The 19,528-nt window shown below is 46.9% G+C and overlaps 1 protein-coding gene across 1 annotated transcript in view; it reads left to right on the top strand.

Moving 5' to 3' along the window:
- LOC147750804 (sodium-coupled monocarboxylate transporter 1-like) overlaps positions 1 to 19,528 on the top strand; it is a 366,759-nt gene that overhangs the window by 322,370 nt on the left and 24,861 nt on the right. The window contains exon 14 of the mRNA XM_086936978.1: positions 9,555 to 9,643. Coding sequence (XP_086793104.1) covers positions 9,555 to 9,643 — 89 coding nt within the window. The remainder of the gene's footprint in view (positions 1 to 9,554; positions 9,644 to 19,528) is intronic.

Genomic DNA, 19,528 nt, shown 5'->3' on the forward strand with positions numbered 1-19,528 from the left:
GCGCTATCCACTGCAGCTGAGACGCTAGATAGTAATGTTCGAAACAAAGAGCCGCCACCCCCCCCTTGTCCATTGGTAGGTAGATCTTTTTCAATGCCATTTTGTGCCTGGTGTTGCCCCAGATAAAGTCTCTGATCTGTTTTTCTAAGGTGTTGAAGAAGGAGGCTGGAATGTAGATCAGCAAATTCATGAAGTTGTATAGAAGTCTCTGGAGTAACACCATTTTAGTGAGTGTTACCCTGCCCGTTACAGCTAGTGGTAATGTACTCCAAAATCGCATGTGCGATTTGATGGATGTCACCGCCCTTCCCAGGTTCCCATCAAAGAGATCGCTTGACTGGCAGTAGTTCTTAATTCACAGGTAGCAGAACATGTCCGCCTTCCATTGTACCCATTTGTCACTCACGACAAGACTCGGGTCCCGGAGTCCCTCGCTGAATGAGTAGATGCAGTACTTGTCTATATTCACGTTTAGCCCAGAGAGTGCAGCAAACTCTTCCAGTAATTGAGCCAGCTGTGCAGGGACTCGGTCGATGTCTCTAATGTAAATGAGGAGATCATCGGCATACAGCGACACCTGATGCATGGCGTCCCCTAGGGGCACTTCGACTCCCAATCAGCGCGTAGTGCCTTCCCCAGTGGCCCCATTGCCAGCGCGAACAGGAGTGGGGACAAAGGGCACCCCTGTCGTGTACCTCTCTGTATTGGAAGGGAGTCTGATATGTAGGGGCCCACCTTGACTCTGACTGTGGGATTAGTGTAGAGTAGGCACATTAGTTGACTAAAAACTGGGCCCAGATCAAACTTCTCAAGTACTGTAAATAGATAGTTCCAGTCCAGGGAATGGAATGCCTTCTCCAGATCTACCACTCCCTCAGCTCATATGTGGACACCCTAAATAAATGCCGTAGACTGAGAGAAAAGACCTAACTCATTTGTTTATCAGGTCTATCAAGAGTACATTTATGCACATTACAAGATTTAACAAATTATATTTTGCGTCAGGGTTGTGCCAAAAAAGTGGGGCAATGCCAACTCAAAATCTTGGCCTCAACTAATACATTTGCTTAACCCTCTGACACAAAGAAATTTGCAACAAGTAGAAACATGGCAGTAGATGTGTTATGCTTATTTGGTTGCAAAGTCTGCACTTTAAAATATCTTCTGGGGTTAAGGCACATGCTGCAGAGTTCTTTGTGCACCCAGTATATTTTAGGGAATAATAATAATATTAATGGTAAGATAACTCTGGAAGTTCTAGCTTTTGGTGGAGAGATCTTTGGTTTGCCTAGTCACTGATTTGTATGAAAATAGTATAGAAGGTTAATATGTCTCCTGCAAAGCATATCATGCAACATGCAGATGACAGATTTTAATTTATGTAGATAGGTGAGTGGGCTACTGCTTTTGAATTTGAATTTTTTTGAATTTTTTGAATTTTAACAGATTTGTAGAGCGCGCTTATACCGGGACGGTTTCATGGCGCTAGGTAGCGGTGAACCAGTGGACATAAAGACGGAGGCTAGACTGCTAGGGATCTGGAGAACAAGAAGGTCTTAAGATGTTTGCGGAATTCCGCATAGGAGGTAGAGGCTCTAAGGGCAGAAGGGAGAGAGTTCCAAAAGGATGGAGCTAGGACCGCAAATCTTGTCCCCCCGGACCTCTTCTTCCTAAAGAGGGGAATTGTCAAGAGGGCCTGGTGAGATGAGCGGAGCTCTCTGGCCGGAAGGTAGGGTGATATGACATCACAGAGGAAGACAGGGGCAGTCCCTGACCTAGCCTGATAAGTCATGCAGCCCAACTTGAAGAGAGCCCTCTCCTTCACCGGTAACCAGTGCAGAGATTGCAGCAGAGGGGTGGCATGATGAAATTTAGGGAGCCCGTAAATCAGGCGGGCAGCCTGATTTTGAATCTGTTGAAGGCGACGGATCAGGTAGTCTGGGGCGCCATTGTAGACCACATTCCCATAGTCAAGGCGCGATAGCACCATGGCCATGAGGATAAGCTTAAGGGCGGGAACAGAAAAAAAATGGGAAACCTTACGAATAGTGTGAAGTGAAAAGAAGCAAGAGGACACCACTGAGTGAACCTGCGTGTGAAGGGAGAGCTGGGAGTTGATAAAGATGCCCAGGGTTTTAACCTTTGGAACCGGGAGGGGAGGGGGACCAAGTGAGTCGGGCCAAAAAGACGGGGACCAGAGACTGCAACCACTCCCGGTCAAAACCAGTTCGGTTTTGTCGGGATTTAGTTTGAGGTGGTTGCAGTTCATCTAATCTTGGATGAAGAGCATCACCCTCTGGAAATTCTGGGCAGAGGAGGGAGAATGGGAAAGGTTAAAAATAAGTTGGAGGTCGTCGGCGTAATTGAACACCGAGACCTCCATCTGCTGTAAAGAAAAAATAAGGGGTGAGATGTATAAATTAAATAGCAGGGGAGACAAAGAGGAGCCCTGGGGAACGCCGCATGTCACTCTACGAGGAGGGGCAGCAAAGTCGGCCAGATGGACAGCCTGCTCCCTGTCCGTTAGAAAGGACCGGAGCCAGGCATGGGCCGTGCCCCCAATGCCCGCCGCCTCGACACGGGTCAACAGGATGTCATGATCCACCGTGTCGAACGCGGCGGACAGATCTAAGAGGACCAGGGCCTGGGGGAGGCAGATGTCAATGCCCTCCCTCAGTTTGTCCATCACCGAAACTACCACCTTCTCGGTTGCGTGCAGCGGGCGAAAACCTGCCTGACAAGAGGAAAGGCGGCCGGTAGACTCCACAAAGGAGCTCAGAGTTCCGGTGACATGAGCCTCTGAGACCTTCGCTAAGTAAGGGAGAAGGGAAATGGGACGATAGTTAGCGGGCAGAGATGGATCGGCACCTGCCTTTTTCAGAATCGGAATGATAACTGCTGATTTATGGGCGTTTGGGACGATGCCAGTTTTAAGGGAGTGGTTGATTAATGTGAGTGGAGGGGAATAACAGCTGGAGAAAATCTCTTTCAGGGCGAAAGCCGGGCCGATGTCCTGGGGTGAGCCCGATTTTACCCGAGCCAGTATGGGAAGGAGGGTTTCTCGTGTCAAAGGGGGAAGCTGAGTGAGGAGTGGAGCAGCGGGAGGCAGGGGAGCAGTGGACGGTGTCGGGAGTGAGGGAGGGATGTTGGCCTTAATGAGAGCTACCTTCTCAATAAAGAAGGAGTTGAGGGAATTGCAGAGTGATTGAGATGGAGGAATTTTGGAAATCACCCTGTCGGAGGCAGCGAGCTCGTGTACCGTGGCGAATATTTCCTTAGATTGATTTTCCGCTGCCAGAATTCTTCCAGAAAAGTACTCAGTTTTAGCTTTTAATATGTCCCTTTTATATTCATTGAGTACCAGGCAGTACTTTGCTCTAAGAAGGGGACAATAGGTGCGTCGCCATGCTCGTTCTGCTCTGCACGCCGCCAACTTCTTGTCCCTGAGGAGAGGAGTGAACCACCTGTTGGCAGCGTGGGCGCGTTTATTAGCCACTCTCTTAAGGGGAACAACACTGTTGCATGCCTTTAGCAGCCAGTTGTTGATGGCTGTGAGCTGAGTGGGGAGGGATAGATCACTAAGCTCAGGGCTAGATGCCGCAAGGGAAGAGCAAACTTCAGGAAGATCAGCCTTGTCCCACTTTCTAACCCAGATGTTTTTGGGCAAAGAAGGTTTAGGCGGCTGTCCAAGGTTTAGTGCAAAGGAGATAAGGGAGTGGTCTGACCAGGGACAGGGCGAGGTGATAGGAGAATTGGTTGGGATGTTGAGGGTCCATATTTGGTCAAGCTGATGACCTAGGATGTGAATTGGTGTAGCAAGCTGGGAGAGGAAGTTGAGACTAACAAGCAGGGCTGTGAACTCCTTAGATCTAGCGTCCTCCGCCGGGTCATTTGGCCAATAGTTTAGATCTCCGAGAACCAGGACCGCTGAATTGTTCACTACTAAAGTGGCCAAAAGGTCCTCAATGGAAGTGAGAAATTGGGGAGTGGACTGAGGGGGACGATAAATAAGTACACAAGTCAGGGGAACCCCAAATGAAGTGGAACGGACTACTAGACAGTCTACAGCGGGAATAGGGGAGGAAGGTAGTGTCTGGAAGTGAAAATCAGTGCGGGTTATCAGGGCGACACCTCCTCCTGTCTTTCCCCCAGAGCGATCCATTCTAATAGCCGAGTAGGTCGGGGGCAGCATGGCTAGAAGGCTCGGAAGTTACAAAGTTGACAAAGTTACTTTTTTTACTTGCAGTTCATAAATTGTAATCCTTCTAATATAGCACAGTGAGCTTTGAAAGACATGATTTCTACATCTTGTAACCCTCACTGTCTTATGTAACACATCTTGTACATTCATTTAAACATTTACATGATTTATTGGCACTGTATAACATGTATTTTACATAAAGCGCTCCGACACCCTGCATTGGAATGACTAGCGCTATAAAAGAAATAGTGGTATTTAAATGATTTGTGTAAATACTGATTCAGACCAACACATCTGGCATTCTTACAGTGCATGCATATCTCTGATATGCATGGACTGAACAAAGTCAAACACATACCTCTCTTACTTACCTGTGAAGTGAGAATAAGCTGTGTGCCTTTGCTTCACCTCCATTGCATTTGCATTTAAGTGTGAGGCTCCACACCCACCCAGTCAGAATCGTATTGGAAGAAAAGGAGCACTGATGGCCCCTTTACTTTATCCTTTACTGTTGGCCCAGCTGGAAATGAAAATATAAATGTCCCCTCCCTGCCTGCATGCTGCTGCTCGAGATGATAGCAGTGGGGCCCAACGTCATGACAGCGTGGACCAGAAACCGGTCCTAAGATACTTGATTCCGGTCCAGGGAAGACAGTTCGAGCTGGGCTGTTCCCATGAGGCACAGGGTCAAGACTGATTTGTATATGGCCATGTCTGAACTGGGGTGGTGTGGTGAGCAAAATAAGGATGAATTAAACCCAGATCTGTGACTGGGGGTCAATGTTTTGACATTATGCAACATTCCGTCCATCATCTTGTGTGTTTTGATGACAGGGTGGACCTCGTCTACCCTGTGAAAATAGTGGATGGACGCCATATACGCGAGTGTATCCCAGACTTGTACCATGTGTAGCATCCATTTTCCAGATCCTTTTGTTAGTGCTCGCTTCGACTGGTTATAAACATTGTGGCCATCTTGAAATTGTACTCTACACGTTCTAGTATGAGTTTATCGTTCAAAGCTTGCTCCCATGTTTATAATCAGTCAGGCAGCAGCCTGCTAGCACTCAATCAATTAATCAAAGACATTTATAGAGTGCACTACTTACCCGGGGGTCTCAAGGCGCTTGGGGGGGGGGGGGGTGCTGCTACTGCTCGAACAGCCAGGTCTTGAGCTTCTTCCTGAAGGAGAGGTGGTCTTGGGTCAGGCGCAGGTCGGTCGGGAGGGAGTTCCAGGTCTTGGCGGCCAGGTAGGAGAAGGACCTTCCTCCTGTTGTCGTTCTTCGGATGCGGGGGACGGCGGCGAGGGCGTGACTGGCTGATCGGAGATGGCGTTTGGGAGCGTAGAAGTTGATGCGGTTGTTGAGGTAGCTCGGGCCTTGATCGTGTAGGGCTTTGTGTGTGCGTGGGTGAGGAGACGGAAGGTGATTCTTTTGTTGACGGGGAGCCAGTGCAGGTCTCTCAGATGTCCGGAGATGTGGCTGTGTCGTGGGATGTCGAGGATGAGTCTGGCTGAGGCGTTCTGGATCCGCTGGAGTCTTTTCTGGAGCTTGGCGGTGGTTCCGGCGTAGAGGGCGTGGCCGTAGTCCAGTCGGCTGGTGACGAGGGCCTGGGTGACCGTCTTCCTGGTCTCGGTGGGGATCCACCGGAAGATCTTCCGTAGCATGCGCAGGATGTTGAAGCATGACGAGGAGACGGCGTTGACTTGTCTGGTCATGGTGAGGGAGGAGTCTAGGATGAAGCCCAGGTTGCGTGCGTGGTCTGTCGGTTTGGGTGCGGTGGCCAGGGCGGGGGGCCACCAGGAGTCGTCCCAGGTGGAGGGCGAGGGGCCCAGGATGAGGACTTCCGTCTTGTCTGAGTTCAGTTTCAGGCGGCTGGTCGTCATCCACTCGGCTACGTCTTTCATCCCTTCGCGGCGGCGGGGTCGTTGGTCAGGGAGAGGATCAGCTGGGTGTCGTCAGCGTAGGAGATGATGTTGAGGTTGTGTTGGCGTGTGATGGCCGCGAGGGGGCTCATGTAGACGTTGAAGAGGGTGGGGCTCAGCGAGGATCCTTGAGGGACGCCGCAGATGACTTCAGTGGCCTCTGACTTGTACGGTGGTAGACGGACTCTCTGTGTTCTTCCGTCGAGGAAGGAGATGATCCATTCCAGTGCCTTCTCCTGGATTCCGACGTTGCTGAGGCGCTGCACTAGGGTGCGGTGGCAGACAGTGTCGAATGCCGCGGAGAGGTCTAGGAGGATGAGGGCCGCTGTTTCTCCGATGTCCATCAGGGCTCGGATGTCATCGGTGGCAGCGATGAGGGCGGTCTCGGTGCTGTGGTTGGCTCGGAAGCCAGACTGTGAGGGGTCGAGGGATCCATTAGTCTCGAGGAAGGCGGCCAGCTGTTTGTTGACGGTCTTCTCGATGACTTTGGCTGGAAACGGGAGGAGCGAGATGGGGCGGTAATTCTTGAGTTCGGTGGGGTCCGCTGTAGGTTTCTTTAGTAGGGCGCTGAGTTCGGCGTGCTTCCAGCTCTCCGGGAAGGTGGCGGTGTCGAAGGAGGTGTTGATGATGTCCCGCAGGTGGGGTGCGATGACAGCGTCGGCCTTGGAGGGTGGTGGTGGGGGGCGGTGGTTCGGTCGTGGCGTGCGTCGGTTGAGTGCTGAAGCTGTTGTGTATGTCCGTGATCTTGTTGTGGAAGTAGGGGGCGAGGGAATTGCAGAGGTCTTGCGATGGGGTGATGTTGTTGTTTCCGGCGTTGGGGTTGGCGAGCTCTTTCACGATGTTGAAGAGTTCCTTGCAGTTGTGTGCATTGTTGTCCAGCCGGTTCTTGAATGCAGTTTTCTTGGTGGCGCGGATCAGTTGGTGGTGCTTCCGGGTGGCAAGCTTGAGGGCGGTCATGTTGTCCGGCGTTGGTTCGCTTCTCCAGGCTTTCTCGAGGGCTCGGCAGTTCTTCTTGGAGCTCTTGAGTTCGTCGGTGAACCATGGGGCTTCTTGCTGCCGGGTCTGCTGGGCGGGGTCCTCAGTGGGGCGAGTTCGTCCTCGCAGTTGCTGACCCACTTCGTGAGGTTGTCGGCGGCCTGGCTGGGGTTCGCTGAGCTGGCGGGAGGGTGCTGGCTCAGGGAGGCGGCGAGCTGGTCGGCTGTGATCTTGTTCCAGCTTCTTCGAGCAACCTGTTGCTGGTGGTGGTGGATCGTCGTTTTTCTGAAGATGAAGTGGACACAGCTGTGGTCCGTCCAGTGGAGTCCAGTGGCGTGGCTGAAGGCGATGTCTTTGCTGGATGAGAAGACGGCGTCGAGTGTGTGTCCGGCGAGGTGGGTGGGGGTGGACACCAGCTGCTTGAGTCCGAGGTTGGCGAGGTTGTCGAGCAGGGTGATGGTGTTGCGGTCGTTGTTGTTCTCCAGGTGGAAGTTGAGGTCCCCCAGGAGGATGTAGTCAGCGGAGGGGAGGGCATGTGGGCTGACGAAGTCGGCGATGTCCTCGCTGAATTGTGTGCGTGGTCCCGGGGGTCGGTAGATCAGGGTGCCTCTGAGGGTGGTCTTCGGGTCGGTGGGGATCTGGAAGTGTAGGTGTTCAGCGGTAGTCAGGGTGTCGTCGGTGTTGGTCGTGATGTGGATGGTGTCCCTGTGGATGATGGCGATGCCTCCTCCCGTCTGTTTGACGCGGTCTCTTCGGGTGATCTTGTATCCTTCTGGGATGGCGATGGCGATGTCGGGTGCTGAGGAGTCGTTCATCCAGGTTTCCGTGAGGAAGGCAACGTCAGGAGCTGTGGTGTCGAGGAGGTTCCAGAGTTCGATGGCGTGTCTGTGGACGGAGCGGGTGTTGAGCAGGATGCACTTGAGGTGGTTGCTGCTGGGGTTCGGCTTGGCGGGTGCTGGTGCGAGGCAGGTCCGGATGCAGGTGAACTTGCAGGCGTGGCAGCTGAAGGGACCGTGGGTGCGTCTCGGGGTGGCTCGGTGGCATCCCGGGACTCGGCCGGTGTTGAGTGCGTTGAGGGTGGCGGCGGTGTACGTCCGGCGGGTGGGCCGGCCTCTGCGGGGGCCAGGGGTTCGGGCGCTGGGCGCGGTCCAGGCGAGGACGGGCGCAGACGGGCTTACCTTTGGCGTCCTTCGGCGCACAATCGGCACGCCCGCTGCGCGTGACCGCTGCGCGTTCGCACGGTCGCCATATATGGCGAAGTGCGAGGGAGGGCGGAGCAGCTGGGAGGCGGGAGCGGGGAGGGCACAGAAAGAAAAGGGGGCATGGTTAGCGACAGAGGCGGGAAGCGGGGAGCAGGGAGGGAGGAGACCGGGGGGAGCGAAAACAGGGGGACAGGCGAGAAAAAATACAGCAAGCACAATACAAATATACAAAATAAAAGTTAGACAGGCAGAGGGGCACACAGCAATGAAAACGGGGTACAGGAGCCTGCAGTATCAGGCGAGCACAGCGCTAGGCCTCAGGAGACCACGCCGCTCGGTGGCAGGGGGCGTGGTCACACGGCGGCGGCAGGGGCAGCGAGGCAGGCAGGAGGCACACGCAGCAGCTTGTGGCCGTGCGGCGCGGGGTGTGTCCTAAGCTAGGTCACACTCACCTGCGTCGCACGGCCGCCATATATGGCCAAGTGCGAGGGAGGGCGGAGCAGCTGGGAGGCGGGAACGGGGAGGGCACAGAAAGAAAAGGGGGCGTGGTTAGCGACGGAGGCGGGAAGCGGGGAGCAGGGAGGGAGGAGACCGGGGGGAGCGAAAACAGGGGGACAGGCGAGAAAAAATACAGCAAGCACAAGACAGGCAGAGGGGCACACAGCAATGAAAACGGGGTACAGGAGCCTGCAGTATCAGGCGAGCACAGCGCTAGACCTCAGGAGACCACGCCGCTCGGTGGCAGGGGGCATGGTCACACGGCGGCGGCAGGGGCAGCAAGGGAGGCGGGAGGCACACGCAGCAGCTGGTGGCTGTCCGGCGCGGGGGTGTCCTAAGCTAGATGACCTAGCACTGGGGTCAAGCACTGCCAAACAGACCTGAAAAATAGGTTCCATACGAAAAAAGGCAACTTATTTCTGCAGCACCAATTTTACAGATGCTTCTACCTGCCCTTTAGCAACAAACACTGACAAAACCAATAGATTTGGCGTTTGTATAGCATGTGTACGCCCGATTATAAATTCAATAAGAACTCCGAGGCATGCATTTTAATTGGAGCTTGTAGGATGTATGGAATGAATGCATAACATGAAATAACAGAGTAAATACAAGCATTACTGCCGATATAAGATTGACTCAGCCTTGCCTCTTCCTGTCTACCTCTATGAGATACACCCAAATGTGAGTAGAAGAATAAACAAGTGCTACGACTGTATTCTGATTTCTTGTTTTTTTGCTTTGAGTTTTTTAGGAGGGGCAAAGCAAAAGATAGATCGGAAATACCTTCATTGTACAGAAGACTTCTCTTTTGACATCTTTGCATTCTGCAGGCGAGACAAAGTAAGTATATCAAAATATTAATACAAAAAAGTGGTGTAGGCATAAAAGAGACCACAGTCCGTTCATTGTCTATCAACATGAAATGTAAACATTGTTTTTAAGGCCAGTTATGAACAATGACTACTGCGAAAGAAATGGAAAAAACAGGGCAGCTTTACAATGTGTAACAATCTGAAATTGCAGGATGTTAGGCCCTCTGAGCCATGCGTGTCAGATTAATTCTAAATATGAAAGTGATGTAGATAGTGCCATCTCCAACTGTGCAGTGTTTGAGGTTTAAGGTGTAGAAAGCATACTTCCATGGGCCTACCTATCATCAGTTGTGTAAATAACTTTCGGATGTTGTAGCACAATTGCAGCAACAAGAGGTCGGTACCACAGACACACCACTTTGCCACTACTGAACTGCGGCAGGCTCAGTCATTGGGTGTGATAATGGTATCAGAGGAGCGCAGTACTGGATGAGTTTGCCATCAGAGGAGTCTGTCCAGTGGTTAATTTGTAAATTAAAAGGTGCCGGGGCTCTCCTCAGGAGGCAGCGCTAACAGGAGAAATGTGCTGGTGCAAACTGCCTTCTGACCAAAGCCCCGGCACTTATTATTCTGGAGAGGACTTGGTCTAATGTCTGGAGCTGCCAATTTCGGAGCTGGGGAACTGGATTGGAGTCTCGGCTTGTCTCAACATCCTGCCATTCTGGGGGAAAATCACGGGACTTCTAAATATATGTGTTCTTAACTGGTGCTATAAGCGCCTGTGCTGAAGATTAGGTGCCAGTGCTGAGCACCTGAAAGCACCGGCTCAAATTAAGCACTGAGTCTGTCTTACAATGCCTGCTTAGACAAGTCATATTCTCTGACGGCATTCAGTAACCTTTGGAGGTTAGAGACCTTGCTATTGTTATTGCTATTGCAAACCATGGTAAAATGTCATATGCTCCATCTCTCACTACTTGGTTTATCATTTAACATACAGTAATGGTGGAGAAGAAATGTTTAATGCCTGACTCTCCAATTGTGGGTGCTGATGAATTGCTAGTTAAACCACAAACACGTTTTAGTAAATGTTGACAGGCACGTCCTACTGTTTTCAATGTGAACGGTGAGGATGCCGTGGAATCTGACTTTTGCCTTTTAAGCCGCACAAGTTATTGTTTAGATGCTAAGGAAAATGGAGATGCTGTACCATAGTTTTGACATTTTCAACTACCATAAAATAATTTTTTAAAGCTTTGGCAAGACAGCACTTGCTCTGTCTCTCTTGAGACATGTTATATATACTTTGTGGGCTTCAACCCACCCACCCATAGGCTTCCCATTTGCTGGCTCCATCGTTGCTCTCCTATTCTTTCTCCCCATTTGTCCATGGCATGCATTTGTCATGACTGGGACAAAGTGTACAAAAAGACAGCCAGCAGGGGTGTTTCTGGATGGCACCGGTCAAATATCCCAATCTTATAGTTCTCTTTTGGCCACCCCTTGAGTTCAGACTTCCCACAAAACTCAATCCTTGGTAAATGCTTTCACGATAAAAACGAGACATGCAATTCCAATTGGAAAGTTTAATGTTAACAAGGAAATTAGCTTGTCCTCCAAATATTGTGAAAGCATGTGTACATGTATTCACGTGTAACCATCTAAGTGCCCCTTACCCTTGCTGCATCACATTGGCCTTACCTTAAAAACCAGACACTGGCGATAAACATGCACAGTCCACTTGCCATGTGAGTGAGACACATGTAGTGAGGCTCACCCACAGTTGAAAGCAAAAAAATCCAGGTGTAATGAATTGGCGAAACCCAATTGCAACACTTAGGATCAGTCACTGAACCCCAAATTCTTTTTTTTACTATCTACATTAGCCCCCTACCCGATATCATAGAACCATTCAGTTTCACTTCACTCTCTTATGCTGATATTACACAACTTACCCTTCCACTCTCCATGTCATGTCTTGTACTTCTCTATTGAAACTGTGCCTCACTTTTGTTGCAGAGTGCATATGCCTCAACTGTCTTAAACACAATGGTGGAAAGATGGAGGTGATGGTGGTGGAGAGCCAACCTAACATATGGTCCCCTGCCTGGTGACCCAACTCATTCTGTCCTTTTCCTTCTCCTATGCCCAAAGTGAAACATCTATGTGTCTGGTTAGACCAAATGCTCACAATGGACTGCCAAGTTAAGGCTTGACTAAATCTTGTGTACAGCTTGTGTTTTGACACTCTGAGATGCTCTGTTTCCTTCTTGCCTCTGCTCAGAAAACAATAGTCAAGGTTATGGTCACCGTCCTCTTAGACTACAGCAATGTAGATTATCTAGGCATCTCCCAGACATTTATGAGATGTGTACAGACTATTCAAAATTTAGCAGCCCAACTCATCTTCAATATCACCAGACTCCTCTAAATTGCAGCACCCCTGAGGCTACCAATCAGTTCTGGCTACCATTCAGCAAATGGATCAAATTATAGGTCATATGCTTTGCCTACCTGACCTTATCTAACAGGCGCGAAATACTTCTGCAATTTGATCGTGCTATGCATCCCTACGAGAACCCTTTGCTCATCTAACTCCCTGCTGGCTATTGTACCTTGAATCAATAAAGCCATACAGTGAGGTTGGTCTTAAAGATACCTAACGCCTAAATTCTGGAGCAGTATGCATTCTTATCTTCGAATGACCCCTACAGGAGCAATCTTTAGAAAACATATTAAAATCTGGCTATTCTAACTCTTTACTTGATGAGCACGTCTTCGGGGCAGGATCCTAGCACTGGGATGCCTCATGGAAAGCAACCATGTGCTTTATAAGCTTTACTAAATTCAAATTCAAATTTATTTAACTCGAAAATAAATATTAAAAAAAGGTTATGTTCAATATTAATAAAAAAGTATGTAAATGTGGAAACAAAAATGCTACAGCACAATTAACTTAATTTTGAAATACATCTTTAATTAGTGGAAATATATTAAACTAAGTTACAATTATCTTTCTGAAGTTTAAATCAAAAATATAACTTTCCACCTAAATAATTGTATTATTCATTCATAATTATTCAAAGTTTTAAAAAGTTTTATTTAAAATGTAGTTATATTTTAATACAAATGTTTGTTAAATTACTTTTAAATTCAAAATAGGGTATTGCAATATTTTATTATTAAAAAATAAATATGTACTATTTTCTTAAAAATGTTTAGCTGTTTTAATTTTTTTATTTTATTTATATAACATTATTTCCTATGGGTCTTATCTTAATTCCCTACCTCCGTGTGTGGTGCTGGGCTTACTACAGTTTTTTCTTTTTTTTTGTTGTACAACATTCGGATGTGGTCAATAAGCAAAAGGGAGCAAACTTACTCAAATACGTAAATTACTCAAAAGTGTAAGTTACCTTTGTGAATTAGGCCCTTAGTGTTAAAACTTTGAAAGACAGTTAAGAGGGATTGATGGTGGCCTGACAGTGATGGTTCAGGGTATCCCCATTTACCTTTTTAGTTCCATAACATCCTGGGAGCTGTAGTTTCACATTGAACAGTAAAGACTGAAAATTTCCAAAAAGCTAATCAGTATTAATGGAAATGCTAAATAACAATGCAGTTCTAGCACATCATTCTGCTACCATTTTTGTAGGCCTGGGCTGTACTTTATAATACTTGCAAGTAAAAACGTAAATGTATCAGAAATCATACTATCTGGCTATGTCTCAATGCCTATTTTTATAGTGACTTGAGTGAAACCTTTAATGTAAGTCAAGCTTTTCAACTGTTTTGTTTGCTTTTATATATTTTTGGCTCAGTAATCTTCTGTGCTGCATATTTTATCTTGCACCAGGTACCTGGAAACCCTTTTTTTCAGTATTGTCCAGAACAATGGTTCTTTGACTTCTGTGGAACTCCCTTAATAATTACTTGTATCTGGGGACCCCCACCGATTCATTATGGGTATCCCCACCGATTCATTATGGGTATCCGGGGACCCTCATTGTGTCATTACTGGAAGCATGGGGCCCCTGCCTAAGAAATTTTGAGGATTTAAAGGCAAACCAATTCATTACAAAACTCAAATGCTGCAATCTTCTATTTAATTCTCAAACAAATATACAAACATCAAAATGTTAAATTAAATGGGAAGGTTATGGCTTTTCTTAATCCAATGAATCTCACCCGTCATCCATACTGCTGCACTTGCACTGCTCCCACAAATAAACCTGGGGATGCCAACTTAATTTTTAGCCTCCAACTTTAAATTCGTTCAGATTTACTAAATGTTTGAAAATGTGCAGTTTTACGCTTTGCTTCTTTATTTATATAAACGTTATTAGTATATCAATATTATTTAATTCTCTAAGAATTCAAGGACCCCCTATGTAGGCCCCACAGACCCCCTTGAGTGTCTGTCCCACAGGATAAGAACCGATGGCCTAGGATAGTTTATCTTTGGAATTTTAATTATGCACCAATCTAGAAAAACTTGATTAAAGAAAACCATTTTTCTGAGACTTCGGCCTAGCTTTTCCACCCAATGTGACTACGATAATCTATTTCAGCTTAAAAGTGCTTTAAAATATATGTACTTATTTTATGAGGCTATCTGTGTTTTTAGGGCTCGGCCTACATCCCACGAAGTGGGTGTGGCTCCAGAGCCCTCTAGAGAGGGACTTCGGCAATCTAACCTACGAATTCCACAGAAGCGCGTGATTTTCGCTTGTTATTTATGGCAGATGCATGGCAATTGGCCCTCGCATGGCTGTGTTTTTACAAGCCAGCACACAATAGGCCATAGTCTGTAGAGTTGCTCCGCTTCCTGCATATTCCGTGCGGAGACGCGCACCAGCAGGCTATATTTTATCAATTACCAGCTGTCAGGGGCCGTGGTAATTGAAGCCAGATGCCGAGCGCGCGTGCACCATTCTCCTGTTTTCAGGGCTCGGGGCTACGGGCGCTCGCCTCTACCAGCCTGCTCGTATTCAACTTGTTTTGTTTATTGTTACTGATATTGACACTAGGTAAGTTTCTTCTTGCAATGTCTTTTCAACCATGCCAGATGAATAATGTTAAATTGATCTCATTTCGTGTTATGTCCCTTCATGTGCATTAGAAGGGTCTTTCATGTTCTCTTTCTGCCCAGCGCCTCAAAAGTCCTAGAATCGGCCCTTCTAGTTGGTTTGTATTTATTAGCACATCAATTAAATCTCACTCACACTTAGGCTCAGTATTTACGTAGTTCTAAATCACCTAAACAATGTTTTAAATTATTCTCTGTAGAGATAATTTTTTTATTTATACTGATTTCCTCAGAAGCATTTTCTGAATGAGACCAGGTGCCTACTACCAACACACCCTACTATTTAATAACGATTATTGGAAACATTGAAGTTTGACGTTCTCTGGTTACCTGATTTAATGCAGCATAGCAGTATAGGTGGCAGCAACTGTGTGTTTTATTTATAAGACTGTGCAATCAGCGGAAACAACCCCTGTCAGACATAGTACATATACAACCTAGATCTCGCAAGAGCCTGAAAAGTGACTGTACATAACTTTACACAGCTGCAGGGAAAGACCTGGGTGTTTTGCTTTTCTACGCAATAAATAAAGATCTATTTTCGCCGTGAAACAAAAAATAGATATTATAAAATTATGTATGCAATAACATAATTTAACCATTGATCTATCCTACACAAAACACAGATCTGTGACCAATGCATTACATGCTCTGAAGCAGACAAATTAACCACCTGTGCTATGTTTTGATGCTTAAAACCTGTAACCAGAGATTCACACCTCGCTCTTCAAACAAATGCATTAACTTACCACCAATATATCATGAAACCTGCTGGATAAGCATAGCGCACTGCAGCAGATGCTTTAACACCAGTGTTTTAGGTATGCAGGTGCTCCGCAACGCTCAAGAAGGAAAAGAAGTGGTGAGAAAAGTACTGAGTGAACTAATTTTCCTGTTCACCATGCTCCCACACCTTTAACTAAGTATGCAATCTGCTAAAACAAGCATTGGTAAATGCATTAGGTTTCGCCTATGTGATTAGTAATACGCTTTTTGTTGATGTAAGTTTTAGCTTGGTGAGCAGTTGTGCAATATAAGCTACTGAAAGTTCGTAAAAGTGTTATGAGAAAGCCAATATGTGCAGTAATGGCATTTTACACAAAATTATGGATTAGCCACATTTGCCACGGATTCCATCATCAGATTTATAATCTGCATATGTAAAAAGTAACTGTTTCTAGCCCAAATGGTTCAAACGTTACTGAAAACGCAGTGAAAGCCAGTGGAATGCCCTCTGCAAAAGTTGATTGGTCACCTTTCTGTTGCTTATTGCTATATTTTGGTGTTGAACTGGTTCTAATGAGCTCAGACCAATGCCCAGACAGTGGGCCCGATTCACAGAACTAATTTAAGACAAAATCCTAAACTTTCTACTTTTAGTATTCACAGAACGTACTTACGACTTTTGGTATTCACAGAATGCACTTACTACTTTTGGTATTCACAGAATGGATTTACGACAACTAACTTTACGTCTGCACTCAGGCCGGAGATTCTAGCCCGGTGGCGGAGATTCCGGCTCTGAGGTGGAGATTCAGGCCAGTGGCGGGGACTTAGCCACGGCCGAAAACTCCACAACCCGGCCGGAATCTCCACATCCGGGCCGGAATCTCCACTTCCGGGCCGGAATCTCCACCTCCAGGCCGGAATCTCTGCCACTGGGCTGGAATCTCCGGCCGGAGTGCGGACGTAAAGTTAGTAGTCGTAAATCCATTCTGTGAATACCAAAAGTAGTAAGTGCATTCTGTGAATACCAAAAGTAGTAAGTACGTTCTGTGAATACCAAAAGTAGTAAGTTTAGGATTTTGTCTTAAGTTAGTTCTGTGAATTGGGCTCACTGCTAACAAGTGTAACAAGTACTGGAGGTCAGCGCAAGTTTAGAGATATACACCTCCCCCAGCAGGCACATGCATCCTTGCTACACCTCTGCATGATGTGCTTAAAGCGCCCTCCATCAGGCAGCTGAAGAAAGCAAGGCTAGAAGTAAGTTTGTACTGGCTCGGTCATGGCATAACGACTAGAGCTGGCAATTTTGGTGCTGGGCAACCAGGTTGGAGTCTTGGCTCAACGTCCTGTGATTCTGAGCAAATTACTTCATCTCTTATGCCTACCAAAAAATGCAATGTGTCATCGTGTAATGTAACTGTTGCTCAAATAAACCACTCCAATATCTTCAAGTCCATTGCGCTGTTTAAAAAAACGTGAGTGCAACATTGCCCATAGGCATGTGCGCAACCGTGCAACCTTTAGTAAACATAAGCGATATTCTTTGATGTATGTGTGATCTTGCTCCTTATAAATAATAACATTATAATGCATGTTTCAAATGTATGTTTACAGAAAGCAAATAAATCAAGATTGTGGTTTCCTAACATATTTATGCAGCTTGCTAGCATGCCTTAAACAACTATATTTTATTTGAAAGAAGTTAAAACCCCAAAAGCGTATAAAAGCATAGACATTTAAAGCACAATTCCCAAAAAGGTGCCCCTGTAAAGGCCACATGCCACATGTTTTTGATTTTGTTGTATTTGCATTTTTTTATATAGCGTGAACTCCACCCAAAGGTATAGGAACGCTTTTACGTGAGCCCCAGTTACACAAACACACATTTTTAATTGTTGGCACAGTGAGATTAAGTAATTTGACCAAAAAGACAGGATGTTGAGCCTGAGCAGAGACTTTAACTTGTTTCTGAGTTTTAAAACTGTCAGCTTTGAATGTGCAACCTTGCAACCCGTATGTAATCTAGGGAAAAGCTTTTAGTATATGTGTGATCCTGCTCTTACATTTGTTAAAACCTTGCATTTCCTCTTGTTTAAAATGTTAACTGATGCCTGTAGGTTCACCTTTAAAACAGGTAGGTATGCGCAGTGAAAATAAGTAAATTAAGCATACATTTGTCAACTCCACGTGCAAAAGGCACGCAAAGATGAATTTTAAATGCCACAATGCCAAAGGAATGCAAAGATGAATTTTAAGGTTACGCTGTCAACATGTGAACAAATGCGTGTTGGCGGAGTAAGTGAACAAAAGGCCTAAATAAATGTGTGCTCACCCGAAAAGCTAATCTGTAAATAATTGCTGTAGAAGTATAAAAGCATGCTTTATTTGCATGCTGTCTGGGAAAGTTAACTAAATGCTGAACTCTGTAATAAAAGTGTAAGATAAATAACAAGGGTAGCTAGTGAAATGTAAGCATTGATGTTCTGGTCGGGCTCTGTTGCGTAAAACAGCATCTTTAATTTGATTGGTATTTCTGTACAAGAATTTAAAATTTTAAGTATTTACTGTATCGCTGTTTGTACCACACTCCTGTCATTGAAAAGTGCTAGTAATAATACCCACTCATTTGAGCGCTTTTACTCAAGCCCTTGTTCTGTTACACAAAGACGCATCATGTTTGTGCTAGTATGGGTAGATTTAGGGGTATATTCACAAGAACGTGTGCTAACCATCACCAAAAAATACTAATGCAACTTTACACATCACAGCCGATCACAGAAAAATAACCGCGTGTCAACGTGGAATTCACAACAAGGCGGTACCATGCGATAGTCTGCCGAAACTGCGGCCAATGTCCGCGATACAACCACCTCGACGGAGATAAAAACACAAGCCACAACACAAAAAAACATGCAGTGAGCCCATTCGCGATGAGGCAAGCAGGAATAAGCTCCGCCGGGTCCGCGACACACATGGCAGGCGGGAATAAGCACAACAAAAGCCTGAAAAAAAAAGACATACCAAACAGAAAATAACAGCCAAGCACAATGGAGGCAACCTGTGCCAGTTTACAACCCCACAAGCCCCATTGGCAACAAAACATTGTACATGGCGGGCCATCTTAGGCAAGGTGAATGCATCCTGAGAGTGGAGGTGGATAATGGAAGAAAACCAGAACATCTGGAATGATGCGAAACGCACAAACAAGCAGAAACACGCCAACAACAAGAAGGCAGCAATACACACCGGAGGTGGGAGTCCAGCGCCCCACGAGGAGCTGATGACATGGAGGAAATGATGTCCACCAGATCAGTCTGGAGATGGTGGACTCGGGGACCGGAAACTGCCCAAAACAACAGACACAACAGCAACAAGGATAGGAACCAGCAGGGACAGGGGGGACGGGGGAGATGGGCACAATGGCACACATGAACAATTAAGCACAGCACAACTACAGACAAGCCATGCACAAGAGTAACAACATCAACCAAGAGCACAAGTCACACAACCCGGCAATATCACACCACTGAACAAGAACAGAAGTGAAAACCACACTGCCTGAAAGGGAGAAGGGTGAGCCAAATCAGAGCTGAAGGGACATCTCACACACAATGCAGCACACACACATAGGAAGCAGAGCACCCCACCATCGAACACAATGTGGTACAAACACCAACATTTGCACAACCGAACACAGGACACCTGTGCACCTGCCTGAGGCCAGTAAACGGCCTTATGCGTCTGGCAAAGCACGAAACACGGACATGATAATGCACAAGTACAATCCCAGAGTCATGATGGGGTAGCAATGCACGTATGGCAGGGAGCCAGAGAGTCTGTGGCACACACATTGGCATACAAATCAAGACACAACACAGTTGGATACAAGTGAAAGTGTGGAAACTTTATCAACAAGTGCGTGTCAGTATGGCCAACAGAAGTGCCTTGATATGCAGACCAATGCAGCAGCATGCCTGAATGAGGAGTGTAGGAAAGCGCCCATGTCCACCTCAGAGTAGTCCATCACCAACACAAGTCAGTGCCAATCGCGTTGGTTGTCCGCACCTGGATCATGAGTCCAGGCCAATGCAGCCATGT

Source organism: Lissotriton vulgaris, chromosome 1_1, assembly GCF_964263255.1.
Source record: "Lissotriton vulgaris chromosome 1_1, aLisVul1.2, whole genome shotgun sequence".
Taxonomy (NCBI): domain Eukaryota; kingdom Metazoa; phylum Chordata; class Amphibia; order Caudata; family Salamandridae; genus Lissotriton; species Lissotriton vulgaris.